Below are 19,693 nucleotides of genomic sequence, written 5' to 3'. Positions count from 1 at the left end.
TCAAATTATGTTTTTCCATCATTGTTTCTGTTTGCAGTGTAACTGTACCCCAGGATGGATGGGAGAGTTTTGTCAATACGTGAGCGATGCCTGCCTGATAAAACCCAACAGATGTGTGAACGGCGCCACATGCATTACAACTAGCCAGCCGCAGTCCCCTCCGCAATACAAGTGCAGGTGTGCAAATGGATTCACAGGTGAGATTGCTGTCAAAGAAAATTGGTAAATGGTGGTAGAAAGGGACATGTGATTGATTCTGAATGTAACATTAGCTGTGGAGCAACAGGTATGGATAAACAAAGGGTGCACTGGACAAAGAGTGGTCATGCTAATCATGTCCTGAACATTCGTAAGGGGGGCGGAATTACATTTCAAAGTATGCAGTTTCTGCAAATAAAATGAGCAGTGTGGCAGCATATGCTCGTGTTATTAGCTTGCATGCATGCTTTTTCATTTGTTAGCATTATATTTGAGTCAGAGCACACAAAAAGGAATCGCTCTAACTGGATATTGCCCTGGTATTTAACTGGCAAGGAGTTTGTGGTTTACCCTGCCTCTTAGTTGAAGTCACTCGTGTGTTAAAGTCAGCCTATCTGACCCATGACACTTGTGTGGATAAGCAGTATAGACAAGTAGGAGAGGCAATTCCTGAAGGAATTGCGTGTAAATGCTCCGATGCTGAAGTTGAACTGAAATGCTGACAGAATGTAGTATGAATGTAAGAATAGTTTGAATGTAGAAATGGTTTGAATGTTGAAATGGTTTAAACGCTGAAATGGTTTGAATGTTGGAATGGTTTGAATGTTGAAGAGTTAGAATTTCCAGGAAAACCGGAATTTGGTTTGGAACTTGGGAAAGTGTTAGTTTGAATGTCCAGGATGAGTGGAATGTGTTGAAGGTGGAATGGTTTGAATGGGTTGAAAATTGGACAAGTAATTTTGAACGGGGAAAATGAAAAAAAAAAAAAAAGAAGGAATTATGGGAAATCCGGGAATTTTTATTTTAATTGTTGAAGTAGAGCACACACTTCCTGAACAGGATGAATATTTTGAAGTTGGAACAGTTTGAGTCAGATGAAAAATGTAGGAATTGTGGAACTTTGAAAAATGCCCCAATGATTTCAATGGGAATTTCAGAAAAAAAATGGGGATTTCAGGAAAAGCGGGAAATGTTTTGAAAATGGTAAAAAAAAAAAAGCTTTAATGGTTTGGAATGAGTTGAAATGGTTGGTGTTGAAATTTTTCAAATCGGTCGAGAAATGTTGAAGTAGTAACATGTTGAATTGAGAAATGGTATTACGGAATTTCGGGAAAACCGGGAATTTTTCCAGTTCTAAAAACAACTTAGTTTTTTTTTCCTGATCAAGAAGAATGTTTTGACGGTGGAACGGTTGAAATGCGTTGAAAAACGTGGAAGGGTGGAAATAGGTCTTTGGAAAAGCAGGAATTCTGGAAAATCCTGGAATTTTTTTTTAACTTGGAAAAATTATAGTTTGAATTTCCAGAATGGTGGAATATGTTGAAGTTGGAATGGTTTGAATAGAAGAGGCAATTCCTGAAGGAATTGCGTGTGAATGCTCCAATGGTGAAGTTGAACTGAAATGCTGACAGAATGTAGGATGAATGTAAAAATGGTTTAAATGTTGAAATCATTTAAAAGCTTAAATGGTTTGAATGTTGGAATGGTTTGAATGTTGAAAAGTTAGAATTTCCAGGAAAACCGGATTATGGTTTGGAACTTGGGAAAGTGTTAGTTCAAATTTCCAGGATGAGTGGAATGTGTTAATGTTGGAATGGTTTGAATTAGGGATGTCCGATAATATCAGACTGCCGATATTATCGGCGATAAATGCTTTAATATGTAATATCGGAAATTATCGGTATCGGTTTCAAAATGATTTGTATTGGTTTCAAAATTATCGGTATTGGTTTCAAAAAGTTAAATTCATGACTTTTTAAAACGCTGCTGTGTACACGGACGTAGGGAGAAGTACTGAGCACCAATAAACCTTAAAGGCCTACTGAAACCCACTACTACCGACCACGCAGTCTGATAGTTTATATATCAATGATGAAATCTTAACATTATAACACATGCCAATACGGCCGGGTTAACTTATAAAGTGACATTTTAAATTTGCCGCTAAACTTCCGGTTCGAAACGCCTCTGCGGATGACGTATGCGCGTGACGTAGACCGGGGAACACGGGTATGCCTTCCACATTGAAGCCAATACGAAAAAGCTCTGTTTTCATTTCATAATTCCACAGTATTCTGGACATCTGTGTTCGTGAATCTGTTGCAATCATGTTCATTGCATTATGGAGAAGGAAGCTGAGCAAGCAAAGAAGAAAGTTGTCGGTGCGAAATGGACGTATTTTTCGAACGTAGTCAGCAACAACAGTACACAGCCGGCGCTTCTTTGTTTACATTCCCGAAAGATGCAGTCAAGATGGAAGAACTCGGATAACAGAGACTCTAACCAGGAGGACTTTTGACTTCGATACACAGACGCCTGTAGAGAACTGGGACAACACAGACTCTTACCAGGATTACTTTGATTTGGATGACAAAGACGCAGACGTGCTACTGTGAGTATGCAGCTTTGCCTTCTAAACATTTGATCGCTTGACCGTATGTGCGCAACTTTTTTTTGCGTATGTACGTAACTTTTTTAAAATATATAAGCTTTATGAACCTTGGGTTAGGTGAACGGTCTTTTGGGCTGAGTGATTGTGTGTGTTGATCAGGTGTTTGAATTGTATTGGCGTGTTCTATGGAGCTAGGAGCTAGCATAGGAGCTAGGAGCTAGCATAACAAACACGCAGGTGTTTTTATGCAGGATTAATTTGTGGCATATTAAATATAAGCCTGGTTGTGTTGTGGCTAATAGAGTATATATATGTCTTGTGTTTATTTACTGTTGTAGTCATTCCCAGCTGAATATCAGGTACCGTGAGTATGCAGCCTTGGCTGCTAAACATTTGATAGCTTGACCGTATGTGCGCGTCACGTACGTAACTTTTTAAAAATATATAAGCTTTATGAACCTTGGGTTAGGTGAACGGTCTTTTGGGCTGAGTGATTGTGTGTGTTGATCAGGTGTTTGAATTGTATTGGCGTGTTCTATGGAGCTAGGAGCTAGCAGAGGAGCTAGGAGCTAGCACAACAAACACACAGGTGTTTTTATGCAGGATTAATTTGTGGCATATTAAATATAAGCCTGGTTGTGTTGTGGCTAATAGAGTTTATATATGTCTTGTGTTTATTTACTGTTGTAGTCATTCCCAGCTGAATATCAGGTCACCCCCGGCTCTCACAGCATCTTCCCTATCTGAATAGCTTCAACTCCCCACTAGTCCTTCACTTGCACTTTACTCATCCACAAATCTTTCATCCTCGCTCAAATTAATGGGGAAATTGTCGCTTTCTCGGTCCGAATCTCTCTCACTTCATGCGGCCATCATTGTAAACAATAGGGAACTTTGCGTATATGTTCAACTGACTACGTCACGCTACTTCCGGTAGGGGCAAGCCTTTTTTTTATCAGATACCAAAAGTTGCAATCTTTATCGTCGTTGTTCTATACTAAATCCTTTCAGCAAAAATATGGCAATATCGCGAAATGATCAAGTATGACACATAGAATAGATCTGCTATCCCCGTTTAAATAAAAAAAATTCATTTCAGTAGGCCTTTAAAGGCACTTCCTTTGCGTACCGGCCCAGTCACTCAATATCTACGTATTTTCACACAAACAAGTGAATGCAACGCATACTTGATCAACAGCCATACAGGTCACACTGAGGGTAGACGTATAAACAACTTTAACACTGTTACAAATATGCGCCACACTGTGAACCTACACCAAACAAGAATGACAAACACATTTCGGGAGAACATCCGCACTGTAACACAACATAAACGCAACAGAATAAATACCCAGAACCCCTTGCAGCACTAACTCTTCCGGGACGCTACAATATACACCCGCCCGCTACCCCCTACTCTCTCTAGGTCGTCCTCAGACGAGCCTTCCATCGTTGCTTCCAGTCATCCCGATTCTCCATACATTTGGCCAGTTCCTTGGTACTCTGAGCTCCTGCATCCTTCTTGAGTACATCCACGTATGTTAGTGTGGGACTTTCCTCTTGACCGATGCCCATGTGTTGGTTCCCACAGTACCAATTTGCTGGCTGGCAGCTCCTGATGCCTTTGGCAGTGCCCTGCTAGTCTCATTCTCCTTACAGCAATCTTCTCGCTCACCCTTGGTATTCCCTTGTAGAGGACTCTGTTGGTTACGTGCGCACTCTTGTTGATGTTCTGCACTGCACGCAGCATCCTGGTGTAGCAACCATCCAGAGACCTTTCCAGGGTTGGCTTCAGGGTCCAGCATTCGCTGCCATAGAGGAGAACTGACTCAACTGTCGCGTAGAAGAAGCTGAGTTTGATTTGGCGGGGGAGGTTGGAGCTCCATACACTGGTCATGCCGTTCAGGGCCCTCCATGCAAGTGCCTTCCTCACTTTTAAATCCTGCTCAGTTGAGTTGACCCATCCGCCCAGGTATTTGAAGTCCTCAACTTCTTTCAGCACAGTGCCTCCTGCTGTTATCAGAGGTTGATGTTCTGGTGGAACATTGTAGGTCATGACCTCAGTTTTCTTGGCATTTAGCCTAAGGCCAACCTTGGCGCACTCTAGCTCTACCCTGTGTAGGAGTTCTTGTGCTTGTTCCACATTGTTGGAGAGCAGACTGATGTCATCCGCATAGTCAAGGTCTGTCAGGACCACTGCCGGTTGTCGACTCGACTTCTTTGGTGTCAGCGTGAAGCCAAGTTCCTGCTCTCGCCCATTTATTGCCTTCCTGAGCGCATGATCAAGGACTATGATGAAGAGGAAGGGGGCTAGTGTATCCCCTTGTATAACTCCAGCCAGGATGTCAAACTCCTCACTGTTGCCATCTGGGGTCACCACCCTGGCCCTTGTTCCTGCGTACATGGACTCTATTGCTCGGAGTAGGTTCGGAGGAATACTGTATGCCTTCAAGATCTTCACCATCGTGCCTCGATGTATCAAGTCAAATGCCTTTTTGAAGTCTATGAAGCATAGGACTGCAGTCAGGTTGTCCTTCCTCACCTCCTCAATCAATCTCCTAAGTGCCAAGATCTGGGCTGTAGTTCATCCTTCTCGAAAGCCGTTCTGATTTACTCTCAGGTGAGGGTCAATTGCATGCCGGACCCTGTTTAGGATCATGCGGTTGTAGACTTTCGCAGTGATACAGGTCAGGCTGATGCCTCGGTAGTTGTCTGGCTTCGAGAGGTCTCTGGATTTGGGCACTGGTATGATGTTTGATAGAGACCACATATCAGGCAGCCGATTGTGCAGCAGAGCAAGGTTGCAGAACTCTAGAATGATGTCATCAAGATCACAGTTCTTCACGACCTCTGGGGGTATGCCGTCCGGGCCAGCGCTTTTTCCCACTCTTACTGTGGCTTTTGCTCTGGCGAGCTCTCCGAGTGTGAAGGGACCATCGTTGATATTCAGGTTTGGGAGGACTGATGGTATTTCTTCTTCCTCAGCTGCGTCTGCTGTTTCTCCCAGCAGCCTTTTGAAGTGACTGGACCAGGTTGTCACCCTCTCCTCCGGGCTGTGTCCCTCCACCTGTCCCTCCTTGGTCCTCTTCCGCCCCGTCATCTCATTGATGACCCTTGAGTCCTCCCCATACTGTTGTTCACCTTGCGCCGCCTGCACCCTCCGCACTCTCTCCATCAGTTCTTCCCCTTTGATGGTATCATAGCATCTGAAAAGAAACTGTTTGGCTTCATTCAGCTCGCCACGCCTCTCCACAGTTGGTTCCCGCTCAAAGTTGAGGCGGGCTTCCTCCACCATCCCTTGTGCTGCTACGACCTCTGTGTGTTTGGATCGTCTGGAGGTACTGACTCTCTCCATCATGGGCACGCACAGCCTGGTCGCCTCCTCATTCGCAGTGACAAATCTCCTGTATTCTCCACTGGCCTCCGCTCCCCTGTCCAGCTGCTGGAATCGTCTCCTCATCTCCTCTGCATATCTGGTTTGAAGGCCAGGGTCACTTGAGAAAGCTTTCCAGTTATACCGGATCTTGGGACTTGGTTTGGGGACCCTGAGGCTCAGGCAAACTCTCTTTGAGACCACACGGTGGTCTGAGCCCACAGAACTAAAAGTGCTGTATGGCTCAGCATTCAGGATGGAGTTCCTCCATTTCTTCCTCACTAGGATGTAATCTAGCTGCCGTAGTGTTCCTGAGGCTCGGTCTCGGAAGGTCCACCTCTTTCCTGTTCTCTTCCGGAAGATGGTATTCGCCGCCAGTAGCTCGTGTTCCATGAGGAAGGCAGTGAGGTAGGTGCCATTGCGGTTGGTAGAGTCGTGGTAAGGGAAGGGTGCGTTCTCTGGTCCAAGCCTTGCATTGAAGTCCCCAAAGATTGCCAGGAAGTTGTGCGCTTGGACGCCATGGACCGCTCTTACGAGGTCCTCAAAGAACTTCTCCACCACGTCAGATGGTGCCACGTTGGTGGGTGAGTACACGACTATGACTGTTGTTACTGGGTTGCCCGAGAACTCTGCGCTCAGAATCCTGTCGGTGTGGTGGTAAACCCGATGGAGAGCCTTACGTGCCCGTGGGCCTAGCATTAACCCTACGCCGCCTGTTGCGGCCTGGGCCTCGTTCCTCCACGCAGATGCAGAAATGAACGTGCATCTCTCCACTCTGCAGTACAGGATGGGGTCATCAGTGTGCACTCTCCTGTGTTCTTGGACCCCCAGGATCTCCACTCCCCGTTCCTCTGCACAGTGTGCAAGTTCTATCAATCTCGCTTCTTCTCTCGCTGTGCATGCATTGAAGGTTCCCATAACAAATGGTCTCCTGCAGCGCATGAGTGCATTGGACGGGGTGCTGTGTTCGGACAGGACCCTCCCTGGGACAATCCCAGGGTTTGAGGTCCTGTCGTCATGGTGTCCTCCAGGAGGAGGACCAGCACCACCGTCCGCTGCGATGTTCCTGCGGACTCCCACCGCTGGAAGTATAGGATTTGGGATGAGTTTGTACTCCATGGTTGGCTTTACTATGCTAATAGCGAACTGTGGGGCGCAACTCCTCGCAGTCCCGGTTTTAGTTCAGAGTGACCTTCTCCTAGACAGGTTGCCATCCAAGGCTTACGAGATCCATCTGCCCGAATGCGGCAGGTAGCACGGGGGTACATCTTACCCGTGGCGGTATTAACCCGACCTGACCTACCCTTTTTCCATAACTTGAGTTGATTTATTTTGGAAAACCTTGTTACATTGTTTAATGCACCCAGCGGGGCATCACAACAAAATTAGGCATAATAATGTGTTAATTCCATGACTGTATATATCGGTATCGGTTGATATCGGAATCGGTAATTAAGAGCTGGACAATATCGGAATATCGGATTTTGGCAAAAAGCCATTATCGGACATCTCTAGTTTGAATAGGTTGTAAAATGTGGGGATTGTGAAACTTGGATTTATGACCCATTAATTTCAATGGGAACTTCCTGGAAATTTGGGAATTTTGGGAAAAGCGGGATTTTTTTGGAAAATGCTAAATTAATGAATGGTGCATAAATGGTTGGTGTTGAAATTTTTCAAATCGGTCGAGAAATGTTGAAGTAGTAACCTGAAATTCTGGAAAATCTGAGAATATTTGGAATTTGTCAAGGGAAAGCCAGCGATTCCCGATTAGGCTGAACAGTTTGAAGTTGGAACGGTTTGAATTGGATGAAAAATGTGCACCAAAATCTGTAGAAGAATACTAATAAGTTGAATGAGTAATAATAAATAGATGCATTTTGGTGTAGAAAACTATATGTGTGAATGCTTTGGAGCATTCACACAATAAATACATGGAATTTTGGGCAAACTAGTCACTGCTCTTTTGAAGCCATTGAATATCGTGCCCTACAGAAATAACTAATATTGGCATAAAAAATGATTATTAAAATATATTTATTTGGAGAAATACAGTAAGTGTTGTTATTATGATAAAGAAGCCTAACAAAGACTTGTGTTCATCGGCAGTCATTTGACGTGACTTTTCTCCAGCTAAAAGTTGTGATGAAACATGTGGAGGACACATCCACCTATTTAGGAAGTGTCCGTGACCCGTAGTACTGTAAATTGATTACAGTCAGGTCAGCGGGGCTGCCGAGGTTCTGGATTCCGCTGTCATCTTTGCAACATCAGTGATTAAGTATCTCCAAAGAAAGACCTGATGCCTGCTCAAGGTCTGTTCTGTCAGTGACCTTTGACCCTCTTCAAGGAAAGGGACAAACACAGCTACATATAGGGATTGAGATGTTTGAGGTATTGTTAGAGAAATCATTTTTGCTACAACATACACTTCAATAGGAACATTTTTTTTCTATATTTTGCTTTGCTGATAGCGTGCTGTCTAATCTCTAAATTGCTCCAATTTATATTTTTCCAATAAGAGATATTGGAAATATAACAAAAAACTTTAATAACGTGACGATGTAACCCGTGACTCTAGACAGAACAATCGAGGAGGCAAAAAGGAGTACAGTAGTACCTCAATTTACGAGCTTGATTGGTTCTGTGACGGAGCTCTTAACTCAAAACACTTGTATCTCAAGTCAACGTTTGCCATTGAAATAAATTGTAATCAATACGCTGCAAAAGTCGAACATGTAACACATTTTAGAAATCATTATAATAAAATGTACTAAAAAAACTACTGTATTTTATTAAAGTAATGTATGAAAAACATACAGCATTTACCTTAGAGAGTGGACTTTTATGGTATCTCCTTCCAGGCTGCTTCTTCATAAATTATACCCTCAGCAGCTTCTCCATATGTTCATGGTTAAATGCCACTTATGTATTATTTAACATCCTAGGCTGGTGTTAATCGACTCATTCTTCTTCAATAGGATGCAGGCGAGCAAAGTGATACGCTCAAAATGCTTTGCCAAGTCTGCTGCATGCACTGGGCAAATTGTTGATGCTTTTTTTCTTTAATTTAATAAATATCATCCAATTCTTATTCTCAGCATATATATATATATATATATATATATATATATATATATATATATATATATATATATATATATATATATATATATATATATATATATATATATATATATATATATATATATATATATATATATATATATATATATATATATGTGTGTTGTATTTTATATTGCTACTATGGTACATTTTTAGTCTACTTTATACCTTGTGTTTTCGCCCTCGTACGTTTGGGCGCCAAAATGTGGAGGTTTCCCTCTTGTGGTGGGTTCTCCTGGCCGAAAGATCTTCGGGAGCCTGGTATACAGTTTGAATCAAGTCTTTTATTTTTCATAAACACCTGGGGGTGGCTTGCTTTCCAGCAATATGTGTTTTTCTCTGGGCGTGTGTCTCTCTCTGGCTCCAATTCCAACAACGTCTCTTGTCACGGCTGCTGCTAATGAGGGCGGCAGGTGATTATACATCAAGCCCCAGCTGGACAATCTACTCACCTGCCGCTGACTTCGAGGCCGGTCCATACACACCCCGCTCCACGGCAGGCCCGCAGACCACGCCCCCTCCACAATGACGTTCAATCAACATGCATTTTTTTATTTAAGATACAACTTTAAAAAAAACTTTTTGTAATAATTGTACATTGTATTCATCAGCACAACATGTTTAAGTTTGTGTTTTACATGTGCTGATATCATTTTCTGCACTGCAAAATTAATTATATTTTATTAATTATATTACATCTAGCTTACCTGTACGTAAGCATTTAGCCTTACTGCCTTGAATCCTAATTCGGTCTCTTTTCATGTTCTTCGCTAAACCAGGGGTCGGCAACCCAAAACGTTGAAAGAGCCATATTGGATCAAAAATACAAAAAACAAATCTGTCTGGAGCCGCAAAAAATGAAAAGCTGTATATAAGTCTTATGATAAAGGCAACACATGATGTGTCTATATTAGCTATAATAGCCTACTATAAAAATGACTAAGTGTTGCAGGCTGAAGCAAATCTTTATTGACAGAAATTTAGAAATGTAATATTTATTCTAGACATTTTTACAACATTAGAAACCATTAGTAAATCAGAGGCTACTCAGAAGGTGAGAACTCCTGGAAATGACTGGCTTTTAATGGCCAAAGGTATAGATGTGTGTCCAAGTTAAAGGAAATGGCAGGCTGTCTTCTTTTAATAGATGTATTACAATCTTTGGCACTAGGTAATGTTTGCTGTGGTCTGGAACAACATGAAATTCAGCCAAAATTACATACAGATAATGTGTCATGAGACATGCAGGACCAAATTATATACAAAGAGAATAAAAGTAAAGGATATTAAATGAGCTCAAATACACCTACAAATGAGGCATAATGATGTGATATGTACATACAACTAGCCTAAATAGCCTGATTAGCACTCCAACAAGTCAATAACATCAACAAAGCGCACCTGTGTGCATTCACGCACAGCATAAAACTGTTGGTGAACAAAATGAGACAAGGAAGGAGTGAAAGATTTTACATGTAAACAAACTGTTGCGTCACAGACCACACTATGGTGAGTTCAAGAACCGCCAAAATTAGTAGGACAAAACGATGTTCACCAAATACTCTCATCAGTGAAGCATACACACAAACATATTTAACAGTGGGCTGACTAACAATTGGGAAGGTTTGTGTCATGTTTGTCCTCAAACAAAAAACATACGAAACAAAAAATTATTTTGCCACCATCTTTTTCCATTTTCAATCCTTTTTTAATGCTCCAGGGAGCCACTAGGGTGACACTAAAGAGCCGCATGCGTCTCGAGAGCCGCTGGTTGCTGACCCCCGGGTTAAACCCTCTGGTGTTGGTCATTTTTTTTCAAACACTGAGTCAAGAAGTGTCAAGCACCTGAACGCCAAAACATGCAAGCTTAGAGGCCTTTGACCTTAAAGGTTCCCCTTTTATTTACCGCAAGACCTGCTGCTGATTACATTTATTCCAGTTTGGTAAACTGCTTCTTAATTAGCTACCAGCTAAGAACATGTTAAAGTGGGGGACAATAACTGTTCTAAAAACAGAAACTCACCCACAGTTATGATAATGCTGTTTATCATTTTGATATTATAGCGAGTTTAATATTTTATTTTAGAAATAGCATGCTGTGGTCCAAAATATCTCATCCATTAGCTTATAGCCTTGCTGTCATTATCCATTATGCAGAATATTGCACGAAAAAGCAGATCATGACAAACTACTTGAAGAAATATGTAGTGCTCGGATGAACTCATTTGTCATGTTGCACATCTTCAATGGTGCATTCTGATGATGTATCAGGATTCATTTATATCTCCCGTGTTTCTCCAACGCTGTTCAGTATGCTGCCATCTTATATTTTCTTCTGTTTCCTTCACTGTGAAAGGTGATATCAAAGCAAAACAGACAGTGAAGGACAATGTAGATAGGGCTGGTGTAGGAGTATTCTCTATACTGCAGAGGTTGTGGTTGTGCCAGAACGTTGCTCTTCTCTTCTTGCTCTATTGCTAAAACAAACATTGAATATATCCAAAAAAATGTTTAGCTACAGTGTAGCACTGCAGTGGATTTCCCCCAATCTGGTGTTAAGCCCTAACACACTCACCTGTCTGTCAGATAAGCCCTTACATAGCGCTACATGCACACGGTTTCCCACTTCTTTCTCACTGCTGAAATCTGTTACCACTCCAGTAATAGAAAATTGTCTCTTGCATAATGCCAGGTCTTAGTAGCTGATAGAATTCATCATTTTCTGGTTCTTGAATCTCGAGCCATGCCGCGTAAAAAGGCCAATTTAATTTCGAGCATTGCCTTGAAACCCCATTGTAGTCTTTCATTGATCGTAACTCTGGGTGTATCGCACAGGCCCCAGCATTGAGGTTTCATTTTCCATTTATTGTCCACACTACAACAGCAGCTAGCGTGTACAGTATGATCATCCATGGAATTCAAAGCAGCTATAAGATACCATCAATCAATCAATCAATGTTTACTTATATAGCCCTAAATCACGAGTGTCTCAAAGGGCTGTACAAGCCACAACGACATCCTCGGCTCAGATCCCACATCAGGGCAAGAAAAAACTCAACCCAATGGGATGACAATGAGAAACCTTGGAGGGGACCGCAGCTGTGGGGACCCCCCCTGGGTGACCGGTGCAATGGACGTCCAGTGGATATAGCATAATAATGTGAGAGTCCAGTCCATAGTGATCTAACATAATAATGTGAGATTCAAGTCCATAATGGATCTAACATAACAGTGTTAGACTCCAGTCCATAGTGGATCTAACATAATAGTGTGAAAGTCCAGTCCATAGTGGATCTAGCATAATATTGTGAGAGTCCAGTCCACAGTGGATCTAACATAATAGTGTGAGAGTCCAGTCCATAATGGATCTAACATAATAGTGTGAGAGTCCAGTCCATAGTAGATCTAACATAATAGTGTGAGAGTCCAGTCCACAGTGGATCTAACATAATAGTGTGAGAGTCCAGTCCATAGTGGATCTAGCATAATATTGTGAGAGTCCAGTCCATAGTAGATCTAACATAATAGTGTGAGAGTCCAGTCCCCAGTGGATCTAACAGAATAGTGTGAGAGTCCAGTCCATAGTGGATCTAGCATAATATTGTGAGAGTCCAGTCCATAGTGGATCTAACATAATAGTGTGAGAGTCCAGTCCATAGTGGATCTAGCATACTAGTGTGAGAGTTCAGTCCATAGTGGATCTAACATAATAGTGTGAAAGTCCAGTCCATAGTGGATCTAACATAATAGTGTGAGAGTCCAGTCCATAGTGGATCTAACATAATAGTGTGAGAGTCCAGTCCATAGTGGATCTAACATAATAGCGTGAGAGTCCAGTCCATAGTGGATCTACCATAATAGTGTGATTCAAGTCCATAGTGGATCTAACATAATAGTGTGAGACTCCAGTCCATAGTGGATCTAACATAATAGTGTGAGAGTCCAGTCCATAGTGGATCTAGCATAATATTGTGAGAGTCCAGTCCATAGTGGATCTAACATAATAGTGTGAGAGTCCAGTCCATAGTGGATCTAATATAATAGTGTGAGAGTCCAGTCCATAGTGGATCTAGCATAATATTGTGAGAGTCCAGTCCATAGTGGATCTAACATAATAGTGTGAGAGTCCAGTCCATAATGGATCTAACATAATAGTGTGAGAGTCCAGTCCATAGTGGATCTAGCATAATAGTGTGAGAGTTCAGTCCATAGTAGATCTAACATAATAGGGTGAGACTCCAGTCCACAGTGGATCTAACATAATAGTGCGAGAGTCCAGTCCATAGTGGATCTAGCATAATATTGTGAGAGTCCAGTCCATAGTGGATCTAACATAATAGTGTGAGAGTCCAGTCCATAGTGGATCTAACATTATAGTGTGAGAGTCCAGTCCACAGTGGATCTAACATAATAGTGTGAGAGTCCAGTCCATAGTGGATCTAGCATAATATTGTGAGAGTCCAGTCCATAGTAGATCTAACATAATAGTGTGAGAGTCCAGTCCCCAGTGGATCTAACAGAATAGTGTGAGAGTCCAGTCCATAGTGGATCTAGCATAATATTGTGAGAGTCCAGTCCATAGTGGATCTAACATAATAGTGTGAGAGTTCAGTCCATAGTGGATCTAACATAATAGTGTGAAAGTCCAGTCCATAGTGGATCTAGCATAATATTGTGAGAGTCCAGTCCATAGTGGATCTAACATAATAGTGTGAGAGTCCAGTCCATAGTGGATCTAACATAATAGTGTGAGAGTCCAGTCCATAGTGGATCTAGCATAATATTGTGAGAGTCCAGTCCATAGTAGATCTAACATAATAGTGTGAGAGTCCAGTCCATAATGGATCTAACATAATAGTGTGAGAGTCCAGTCCATAGTGGATCTAGCATAATAGTGTGAGAGTTCAGTCCATAGTAGATCTAACATAATAGGGTGAGACTCCAGTCCACAGTGGATCTAACATAATAGTGTGAGAGTCCAGTCCATAGTGGATCTAGCATAATATTGTGAGAGTCCAGTCCATAGTGGATCTAACATAATAGTGTGAGAGTCCAGTCCATAGTGGATCTATCATAATAGTGTGAGAGTTCAGTCCATAGTGGATCTAATATAATAGTGTGAGAGTCCAGTCCATAGTGGATCTAATATAATAGTGTGAGAGTCCAGTCCATAGTGGATCTAACATAATTGTGTGAGAGTCCAGTCCATAGTGGATCTAACATAATAGTGTGAGAGTCCAGTCCATAGTGGATCTAACATAATAGTGTGAGAGTCCAGTCCATAGTGGATCTAACATAATAGCGTGAGAGTCCAGTCCATAGTGGATCTAACATAATAGTGTGATACTCCAGTCCATAGTGGATCTAACATAATAGTGTGATACTCCAGTCCATAGTGATCTAACATAATATTGTGAGATTCAAGTCCATAGTGGATCTAACATACTAGTGTGAGACTCCAGTCCATAGTGGATCTAACATAATAGTGTGAGAGTCCAGTCCATAGTGGATCTAGCATAATATTGTGAGACTCCAGTCCATAGTGGATCTAACATAATAGTGTGAGAGTCCAGTCCATAGTAGATCTAACATAATAGTGTGAGAGTCCAGTCCATAGTGGATCTAACATAATAGTGTGAGAGTCCAGTCCACAGTGGATCTAACATAATAGTGTGAGAGTCAGTCCATAGTGGATCTAACATAATAGTGTGAAAGTCCAGTCCATAGTGGTTCTAACATAATAGTGTGAGAGTCCAGTCCATAGTGGATCTAACATAATAGTGTGATACTCCAGTCCATAGTGGATCTAACATAATAGTGTGATACTCCAGTCCATAGTGATCTAACATAATAGTGTGAGATTCAAGTCCATAGTGGATCTAACATACTAGTGTGAGACTCCAGTCCATAGTGGATCAAACATAATAGTGTGAGAGTCCAGTCCATAGTGGATCTAGCATAATATTGTGAGACTCCAGTCCATAGTGGATCTAACATAATAGTGTGAGAGTCCAGTCCATAGTGGATCTAACATAATAGCGTGAGAGTCCAGTCCATAGTGGATCTAGCATAATAGTGTGATTCAAGTCCATAGTGGATCTAACATAATAGTGTGAGACTCCAGTCCATAGTGGATCTAACATAATAGTGTGAGAGTCCAGTCCATAGTGGATCTAGCATAATATTGTGAGAGTCCAGTCCATAGTGGATCTAACATAATAGTGTGAGAGTCCAGTCCATAATGGATCTAACATAATAGTGTGAGAGTCCAGTCCATAGTAGATCTAACATAATAGTGTGAGAGTCCAGTCCACAGTGGATCTAACATAATAGTGTGAGAGTCCAGTCCATAGTGGATCTAGCATAATATTGTGAGAGTCCAGTCCATAGTGGATCTAACATAATAGTGTGAGAGTCCAGTCCATAGTGGATCTAGCATACTAGTGTGAGAGTTCAGTCCATAGTGGATCTAACATAATAGTGTGAAAGTCCAGTCCATAGTGGATCTAACATAATAGTGTGAGAGTCCAGTCCATAGTGGATCTAACATAATAGTGTGATACTCCAGTCCATAGTGGATCTAACATAATAGTGTGATACTCCAGTCCATAGTGATCTAACATAATAGTGTGAGATTCAAGTCCATAGTGGATCTAACATACTAGTGTGAGACTCCAGTCCATAGTGGATCAAACATAATAGTGTGAGAGTACAGTCCATAGTGGATCTAGCATAATATTGTGAGACTCCAGTCCATAGTGGATCTAACATTATAGTGTGAGAGTCCAGTCCATAGTGGATCTGACATAATAGCGTGAGAGTCCAGTCCATAGTGGATCTAGCATAATAGTGTGATTCAAGTCCATAGTGGATCTAACATAATAGTGTGAGACTCCAGTCCATAGTGGATCTAACATAATAGTGTGAGAGTCCAGTCCATAGTGGATCTAGCATAATATTGTGAGAGTCCAGTCCATAGTGGATCTAACATAATAGTGTGAGAGTCCAGTCCATAATGGATCTAACATAATAGTGTGAGAGTCCAGTCCATAGTAGATCTAACATAATAGTGTGAGAGTCCAGTCCACAGTGGATCTAACATAATAGTGTGAGAGTCCAGTCCATAATGGATCTAACATAATAGTGTGAGAGTCCAGTCCATAGTAGATCTAACATAATAGTGTGAGAGTCCAGTCCACAGTGGATCTAACATAATAGTGTGAGAGTCCAGTCCATAGTGGATCTAGCATAATATTGTGAGAGTCCAGTCCATAGTGGATCTAACATAATAGTGTGAGAGTCCAGTCCATAGTGGATCTAACATAATAGTGTGAGAGTCCAGTCCATAGTGGATCTAGCATAATAGTGTGAGAGTTCAGTCCATAGTGGATCTAACATAATAGTGTGAGAGTCCAGTCCATAGTGGATCTAACATAATAGTGTGAGAGTCCAGTCCATAGTGGATCTAACATAATAGCGTGAGAGTCCAGTCCATAGTGGATCTAGCATAATAGTGTGAGTCAAGTCCATAGTGGATCTAACATAATAGTGTGAGACTCCAGTCCATAGTGGATCTAACATAATAGTGTGAAAGTCCAGTCCATAGTGGATCTAGCATAACATTGTGAGAGTCCAGTCCATAGTGGATCTAACATAATAGTGTGAGAGTCCAGTCCATAGTGGATCTAACATAATTGTGTGAGAGTCCAGTCCATAGTGGATCTAACATAATAGTGTGAGAGTCCAGTCCATAGTGGATCTAACATAATAGTGTGATACTCCAGTCCATAGTGGATCTAACATAATAGTGTGAGAGTCCAGTCCATTGTGATCTAACATCAATCAATCAATCAATCAATGTTTATTTATATAGCCCTAAATCACAAGTGTCTCAAAGGGTTGTACAAGCCACAACGACATCCTCGGTACAGAGCCCACATAATAGTGTGAGATTCAAGCCCATAGTGGATCTAACATAATAGTGTGAGACTCCAGTCCACAGTGGATCTAACATGATAGTGTGAGAGTCCAGTCCATAGTGGATCTAGCATAATAGTGTGAGAGTTCAGGCCATAGTGGATCTAACATAATAGTGTGAGAGTCCAGTCCATAGTAGATCTAACATAATAGTGTGAGAGTCCAGTCCATAGTGGATCTAACATAATAGTGTGAGAGTCCAGTCCACAGTGGATCTAACATAATAGTGTGAGAGTCAGTCCATAGTGGATCTAACATAATAGTGTGAAAGTCCAGTCCATAGTGGATCTAACATAATAGTGTGATACTCCAGTCCATAGTGGATCTAACATAATAGTGTGATACTCCAGTCCATAGTGATCTAACATAATAGTGTGAGATTCAAGTCCATAGTGGATCTAACATACTAGTGTGAGACTCCAGTCCATAGTGGATCTAACATAATAGTGTGAGAGTCCAGTCCATAGTGGATCTAGCATAATATTGTGGGACACCAGTCCATAGTGGATCTAGCATAATAGTGTGAGAGTCCAGTCCATAGTGGATCTAACATAATAGCGTGAGAGTCCAGTCCATAGTGGATCTAGCATAATAGTGTGATTCAAGTCCATAGTGGATCTAACATAATAGTTTGAGACTCCAGTCCATAGTGGATCTAACATAATAGTGTGAGAGTCCAGTCCACATTGGATCTAGCATAATATTGTGAGAGTCCAGTCCATAGTGGATCTAACATAATAGTGTGAGAGTCCAGTCCATAATGGATCTAACATAATAGTGTGAGAGTCCAGTCCATAGTAGATCTAACATAATAGTGTGAGAGTCCAGTCCACAGTGGATCTAACATAATAGTGTGAGAGTCCAGTCCATAGTGGATCTAGCATAATATTGTGAGAGTCCAGTCCATAGTGGATCTAACATAATAGTGTGAGAGTCCAGTCTATAGTGGATCTAACATAATAGTGTGAGAGTCCAGTCCATAGTGGATCTAACATAATAGCGTGAGAGTCCAGTTCATAGTGGATCTAGCATAATAGTGTGATTCAAGTCCATAGTGGATCTAACATAATAGTGTGAGACTCCAGTCCATAGTGGATCTAACATAATAGTGTGAGAGTCCAGTCCATTGTGGATCTAGCATAATATTGTGAGAGTCCAGTCCATAGTGGATCTAACATAATAGTGTGAGAGTCCAGTCCATAGTGGATCTAACATAATAGTGTGAGAGTCCAGTCCATAGTGGATCTAGCATAATATTGTGAGAGTCCAGTCCATAGTGGATCTAACATAATAGTGTGAGAGTCCAGTCCATAGTGGATCTATCATAATAGTGTGAGAGTTCAGTCCATACTGGATCTAACATAATAGTGTGAGAGTCCAGTCCATAGTGGATCTAACATAATAGTGTGAGAGTCCAGTCCATAGTGGATCTAACATAATTGTGTGAGAGTCCAGTCCATAGTGGATCCAACATAATATTAGATAGATTTCAGTTCAACCTCAGCATTCACACGCAATTCCTTCAGGAATTGCCTCATCTAGTTAGTACTGTTGTAGTTATTAAGGTAACTTAAGTTACTTAATGTAATGCCAAAGTATCAGATCAGGACTCGAAATCGGGTCGGATATGAGGCCAAAAAATGTGATCAGGATCGGAGGCCAAAAATGTTGATAGGGACATCCAAAATAATTATCTTTACAACAACACAGCAGCATCAGAACTCATTTTATGATATCTGTGATGAGCAAACTACTCAGCCAGCATACTAATCGTTTTTTTGCAATTTAAGTACATTGGCTCATGCATGTTAAAAGGGCAACATTATCACTTACCAGATATATTTAGTCCGAAATTACATACATAAGCGTTACAAATTATTATTTCTAACGTAAGCTACAGCCAAGCATGACACAGTCTGTATATAATGAGCTGTATCATCTACGGGGCTGATGATATCAATCATTGCAGTTCTTCTGCTGCATGAAGGCACGTCTGTCAAGGCACGACTTTCTTTGCAACCTCTGTTATTGATGAGGGGACATTTTGAAATAATAGCCTGCATTGGAAGCTCCCTCCACCCGGCTAACAGAGCCATGGAACACGACTATTCCTGAAAATTAGCTGCGCACCAAAAAATAAAAAATAAAATCCATCAAGCAACCTGCAACCCCACCTCATCGGCTGTGTCCATATAAGGCTAACAACCCTCTCTGAGCTGCAGCAACACCGTTGACAGGCGTTAGTCTACTATGTAATAGGTACATAGCCATTTAGACAAAATGCAAAATGTTAAATAATAACTACTGTATTTTCCGGACTATAAGCACAAAAAAGATGTTCATATATTAGCCGCACCGGACCATAAACCGCAGATAAGTATTTGTACATTGCAGCGGTGGGCCTTCTCTGCTGGCCTAACATAACCAGAAATCATGATCATAATTAAAGAGAAAAGTATTTTTTTATTTACTTACCCTAAATATCAAAAAGTATCCATTGTCTCTTCATGTCATATTATGCTTCTTTCAGTGCTGTAGTTTTTGGGTTAGAGTTTTTGTCTGTGCACTGTAAGTGAACGGGAACATAGAGTTGATAGACAGTTGCGATAGCCAATCAGATCACAAGT

The 19,693-nt window shown here is 41.4% G+C and overlaps 1 protein-coding gene across 1 annotated transcript in view; it reads left to right on the top strand.

The window, feature by feature from the left end:
- Nucleotides 1-19,693, top strand: part of eys (eyes shut homolog) — a 635,999-nt gene that overhangs the window by 82,318 nt on the left and 533,988 nt on the right. The window contains exon 7 of the mRNA XM_062058295.1: nt 38-197. Coding sequence (XP_061914279.1) covers nt 38-197 — 160 coding nt within the window. The remainder of the gene's footprint in view (nt 1-37; nt 198-19,693) is intronic.

The sequence above is a fragment of the Entelurus aequoreus genome, linkage group LG09 (assembly GCF_033978785.1).
Source record: "Entelurus aequoreus isolate RoL-2023_Sb linkage group LG09, RoL_Eaeq_v1.1, whole genome shotgun sequence".
NCBI classification, from domain to species: Eukaryota; Metazoa; Chordata; class Actinopteri; order Syngnathiformes; family Syngnathidae; genus Entelurus; species Entelurus aequoreus.
Note: the sequence above shows the minus strand (reverse complement) of the source record. Positions and strands in the feature narration are given on the sequence as shown.